The sequence below is a fragment of the Homalodisca vitripennis genome, chromosome 4, assembly GCF_021130785.1.
Source record: "Homalodisca vitripennis isolate AUS2020 chromosome 4, UT_GWSS_2.1, whole genome shotgun sequence".
Classification (NCBI taxonomy): Eukaryota; Metazoa; Arthropoda; class Insecta; order Hemiptera; family Cicadellidae; genus Homalodisca; species Homalodisca vitripennis.
In genome coordinates this window covers 205,034,675-205,040,674 of record NC_060210.1, presented here as the reverse complement: position 1 = coordinate 205,040,674, position 6,000 = coordinate 205,034,675, and the positions used below count along the sequence as shown (strand labels likewise).

At 42.6% G+C, this 6,000-nt stretch overlaps 1 protein-coding gene across 2 annotated transcripts in view; it reads right to left on the bottom strand.

The window, feature by feature from the left end:
- Positions 1-2,668: 2,668 nt before the first annotated feature.
- LOC124360935 (exocyst complex component 1) overlaps positions 2,669-6,000 on the bottom strand; it is a 195,597-nt gene continuing 192,265 nt past the window's right edge. For both annotated transcript variants that reach the window (XM_046814949.1, XM_046814950.1), the window contains one exon: positions 2,669-3,259. In XM_046814949.1, the coding sequence (XP_046670905.1) occupies positions 3,107-3,259 (153 nt within the window). In that variant the 3' untranslated portion in view covers positions 2,669-3,106. The remainder of the gene's footprint in view (positions 3,260-6,000) is intronic.

Here is a 6,000-nt window from a genome sequence, read left to right as displayed (position 1 = left end):
TTAAAGGCGTTCTTGACATCAAGCGTAACAAGAAGCACTACTCTGCGAGAGAAACGGTTATAGCTCTCGGCTCTGTTTACCGCTTGCTGCACCACTCCGATTGCGTCGATTGTTGATCGTCCCTTCCTGAAGCCGTACTGACGCGAGGACAAGTCACCGGCAGCTACCACGGCGGGACTAAGTCGGGCTTGAATCAACTTCTCGAAAAGTTTACCTGCTGTGTCCAACTTACAAAGAGGCCTGTAGGACGACGGCATATCGGGATCACCTTTCCCCTTGCTAATCAGTACTAGCTAGCCTGGCAATTTTCCAAGGAGAAGGAAAAATCCCATTGGTCAGACATGCGTTATACATATTCTGCAGGAGCTGGGGATTGATGTGGAATACTTTTTTGAGGGCCTCACTAGGAATTCCATCGGGGCCGAGAGCTTTGTTGCTCTTCAGGGAGCGAACGGCCATTTCCAACTCCTCGTTGCTGAAAAGAGGAAAGTCCTCTACTCGTCCAAAAGCAACTTGTGAGTGTAGCTGGTGGTTCGGAAACGGAGATGTGACGATCCTTTCCATGGTGGCGCCCTCCATAACGGAAGGTGGAGTGCGGGCGCAGAGTCTCTTAGTTACAATCTTGTAACCCAGACCCCAAGGATCGGAGTCGACATCATCTCTCAGTCTCCTCCAGCTCTCAGCTTTGCTCCGGTTGATGCCCCAGCGAAGTTTTCTTAGCGGCCTTGTAAGCCTCCGTCTTACTAACTCTGTATGCGGGTATTCTCGCTCTAGTGGCGACTCGTCTTGCCCTCAGGCATGTGTTTCGTAGCTCTGCAATCTCTGCTGTCCACCAAAAAACGGGTTGCTTAACGCGCCGGGGTTTCCTGCGTGGCATTGACTGGTCGCAAGCCGAGACAATTAATCCCATCGTAGATGTTACCAACGCCTCAGCACTAACCTCGCCGGCTGCGCTCCCGGATCCACTGACGCTCCCTGTGCTATGACATTGTTGGTGTTCCAGCGGCGTGGGACTTCCCGAGATACAGATCCTCGGAATTGGGTGGTGTCATTATTAAGGACGTCGAAAAGAATATACTGGTGGTCGCTTCCCACGAAATCCTCCAGTACTCTCCAACCAGAGATCCTAGCCAGCAAGGACTCGGACGCGAGAGTCATGTTGGGGATCGTACCCCTCTGCCCGGAACGTCGGAAGGTAGGTGTGTTACCCTCGTTCAGAACGATAAGCCCGGCCCTGGCAGCAAAGTCCAGGATATACTTCCCCCGGGAGTTAGTAAAGGGCATTCCCCACTCGACAGCCCTCGCGTAAAAATCTCCGCCTATGATGATGTGCCCAGTGGGGTGTCAAGCACACGCTCTTCCAAACGATCGATTTTGCTTCGGAAGTCCTTAGTGTGTGGCCTCGTTGAGAGTGAGGTAGCAACTAAAAAGCGTCACGTCCCTACACTTTACCCAGGTAAAACCGCGGCCACATCCATGACTCCGCACCGGCGTTTCTGCATTGTTTCGCGCCTACAATGCAGCAGTACCGAGACTGTCGGGACTTGGGTGTATGTCTCTATTCCGATACTGCTCGCTAACTAAAGCGCATCAACACCGTGTTCCTGGGCAACCTGGTCCAAAAGAGCATCAGCTGTTCTGGATCTCTGGAGGTTGTACTCGCATCTACGAGACTTTCTTCTTTGCCTTTTCAAGTGCGGCTTTGGAATTGCAGCAGAGGAAGCAGCAGGACTTATCGCAATCCTTCCTCTTGTGGTCGTTTCCGCCACACCGAAGACAGTTTTTACTCCGGTCGGGCCCCTTGCAGTTTCTGGAGGAATGACCGTACCCGAGGCAACGGAAGCACCTCGAGACGACCACCCCTCCGTCTGAGCCGGCAGTTTACCCAACCGACCTTCAGGTGCTGGAGGCTCAGCAGCAGCTTATTTGCGAGCTTGTCACTTAATTCAACAACCGCTGCTGGCTCCGGTTTGGTTTTGCCAACCACACCTTAAGGCCCGCTTCATTTCCTTTAACTTCGGGAACAGCGTTCACAATAGATTGGATCACCCCCTCTTCCTTGGAGAGCCCGTCGAGGTCCCGGATTTCAACCGAGGATTTCGGGTCCAACTCCCGGATGGCTCTCTCCCAGGGCTGCCTTCAAAGAGGCTGCAAAATTGGCCTTGTCTACAGAATTTCCCAGTTCCAGGAGAACATCCCCGTTCTGAGTCCGTTTGATAGACTTTACCACAGTCACCGTATCCTCCGACTTGGCTTTGGTCTTTAGGTCTCCCAGGACTTCAGCAAAAGATCGCCCCCCAAGGGCTTGATCAGAATTGCCTCTGACCTGTGTTTTCTTGGCCTGGGTCTCTTGCGCGCTGATAGGGGTTTCTCCCTTTGCGCCTCCCTTACCGGAGTGTGCGGAAGAGCTACTACCACTTTTTCTTTACAGGCTGCCTTCGCTCGCCTCATCTGCCGCCTTTCCTTCTAAGAGAGTCGTTTCCTCCACTCCCCGTCACCAGATGGCTTGGAATCAGAAGGTAATTCCCTCTCGGAGGCACCCTGGGGCCTGGTCAGCCCTCTTGGAGACTACTCATCTTTTACAACATACATTCGTAATATTTATACTGCAATAAATTATGAAGTAATATCTAGAAAACTATTTTAGTAGGCTAATAAAAAATAAGACTTTTAGTAATAGTATATTTTTATTTCTTACTTTCATGAAATGTTTTTTAATGCCTTACTTTGGGATATATTTACTAATTATCTTGATTTATTCAATAAACATTTCTTTTAGGAACTACGGAACTTAAAAGTTGGTTTTTTTACAACAAAAGTTAATAATTGTAAAATTAGCTTTTGTAATTTTTCTTCTGTGTAAGACAAAAATTTTAAAACTATTTATAAAAAAATACATTCAATTTTTCTTGGAGAAAAAAACAATATACAAATATATGTTTAAAAACAATAAGCCTGAGAATGATTTAAAAGAACCTGTCTTAATCAGCTAAAATAGGCCTGCCAGCAAAGGAATAATTGATCGCCTGATCTAGGGTTAATCTTATACATGTTTTATAAACTATTAAACATTAATTCATCAAATGTGAGTTTAACCAAGTATAATCTAATGAGACCGGGCAATCTCTGAAAAGAACTGGAGAATATCTTCTATGGAGAAGTCTAACGTAATCATAGAGCCAGGGTAACATCGTTGGATCAGGTTCTCAATATACTTGTACTGTTGGATGAACTCTTCTTGCATTGCTCTCCACACCACCTGAAAAAGTGTGATAGAAATTATCTTATTAATTAAATTAATTCATGCTCTTTTTTGTTCTCTTAGGACTAGAAGCTTAGACATTTTATTAGAGTCCTAAAAGGACCTTTGTGCTGTTTCCAGGATATACTGAAAGGGTAAGGTTGGGGGTAGGGGCCGCCTCCAGACAAAATCCACTAGGAAGGATTTTGGGCATTAATCTGTCATGTTTCCGTGGAAGAAGGGGAAGTCAGTTCTGAACCAGTCTCTTCAGTTAAAGCAGGCAGGGGGTGACATGCCCTTATGTCTAGGCTAGCAACAGCCCTTAACACTTGTGGAGCCCTACTAACTCCAACAGTCATCTCCCGCAGTAGACAAGACCTATTGATCTAACCTTGCACTCCAGAATCTCAACATTTGCGGTTAGTGATGTACCGCTCCTGGACACAAGGATGCCCAGATTTAAGTGACACATCGGTTTTTGCTGTGCCCAGTGTAAGTTTATCTGGAAAGTATAAACCAGCCAAAAGTGAATGCTCCTGGAGAATGCATGCTCTTTCTTTTAAGTTCATTTTTGACAACAGAAAGATTGTGAAGATTTTTTCAGACACTGGCCATTGTTAAGTGACCCTGTACGTATCACCATATTCTGATATCATGTGTTTATTTTAACGTAACTTGTTTGGTTAGTTATCCACCTGAGAAGGAGATAAAATTGCAGATCTAGGAAATTAGTTTAATTAATTTTTTGTATCACTGAACAATGGCTAATTTATTTAAAAAATAACTTCTATTTCATGCTACTGAAAATCATAAGGATCTGTTACACAAAACAGTTCCAATATATATTAAACACTTTGACCCTTAAAACACGTCATTGTATTTCACCCTTCTCCAACATTAGAGAGTTATGGAAAATACTGTATAATGTTAAATAGACCTTCATGTTTTCATTTGTACTTTATTTCTTACACATATTACGCTATAAAAGATGACCCTTTATACTGTAAACTGGTCATCTTAAATCACCCTTTGCACATTATCACAGAGATATTGAAAAGATATGTTAATCAAATTGGGTTTTATTTGTATTTCTTATACATCATATTTTGATCCTTTACACACTAGTCATTACTTTACATTTTTGTATGTTCATCTCTAAACCATATTTCTTCGCCACTTTTGCCCATTTGTTTAACTCTCGTTCTAACTCTTCTTCCCTATTTTCCCATATCATTATGTCGTTAGTTGAAGGAAAAAGACTTGAAAAGGTGAAGGAATTCTGTTATTTAGGAAGTATCATAACAGACAGGGGCACAATAAGAGAAGAGATAGGAACAGAATATGGAAGAGTGGAAAGTTTTTCAATATGGTGAAGAAGATTGTGTGGAGTTGGAACATTGGGAAAGAATCAAAAGTATTGATGTATAAATCTTATTTCCAACCAATTTTATTATATGGAGCAGAGACGTGGACGTGGACTAAAAATGATTTAAGCAGATTGCAAGCTGCAGAAATGAGATTTTTAAGAGGGATAGAGAAGACTACAAGAAGAGATAGAATAAGGAACGAAATAACCAGAGAAAGATTGAAGGTAGTTTCACTGCAAGAGACAATGGAAGGAAGAAGAATACAGTGGATGGGGCATGTGAAGAGGATGGGAGATAATAGAATGCCTAGAATAGCACTGGAGAAGGAGGAAGGAGGAAGAAGACCAAGAGGAAGACCGAGAGGAAGATGGGAGGACCAAGTGTGGAAAGACATAGAGAGAAGGGGACTACAGAAAATACAGGTGGATGAAGAGGAGACCTGGAAGGATAGACTAAAGTGGAGGAGGCTGTGTACGACGACGACCCGTGAGAACGGAAACGTCTGACGATGATGATGATGATGATGATGATGACACACTAGTCACCTTATTTCAGAATCAGAATTTCTTCATCTCATAAACATCAAGTTTAGGAAGATCACCACAATATAGGTACTTTGCATTAGTTACTGTTACAATTGTCAAAAGTTAGTAAGACTCCACTTGAACATTTCCAGGTGGGTGGTACAATTGGTAGTCATGTAGCCATCTTGTCATAGTCCTTTTTCTATGTTTGATATCATTGATAGTCTTCAGCTCTTCTGGTAGGTCATTGTGAATTGGTTCATATGAAAGATGATGCAGGTAAATGCATTACCTGCTAGAGCATGGCTGCTGCCCTGATAGAGCATGAATGAGTGTCAGTTTCTCGTGGCATAGCAATTCTTGAAGCATGACAAATTATCTTCAAGATGTACTCGTATAGTGAAACTATTGTGCTCATTTTAATTTCTATAAATGCTTCACAACAGAATTCCAAAAGTTCCAACTTTTTTTCCCCTTGTGACAAGATGAGAACGCTATGGAAAGGCTAAGTTAGTTATATCTCTACAAAATCACTTGTATTTCTCATATAAAATATGACACTAACTTTGTATCTTTTCATACAAGTCCTCTTTTCTTCTCTACATTATCTTGCATAATTGTAGTAAGTAATGGTGATTAACCCTGGAACTGGCAATCAATCAACATCATGATGCACATCTGACACAAACGTGTTTTGATAGTTCATATAGTATATAAATCAACATTACAACCACTATTTATGTACCATTTCAAACAAAAAGAATTGCTGATTTCAATGGTGAAACTTTTGCTGTTTTGGCAACAGTTATGTCACATGGCATCATAAAACTTGCCAGAAATATCATCTTAATTTAACCACTTTTAAAAT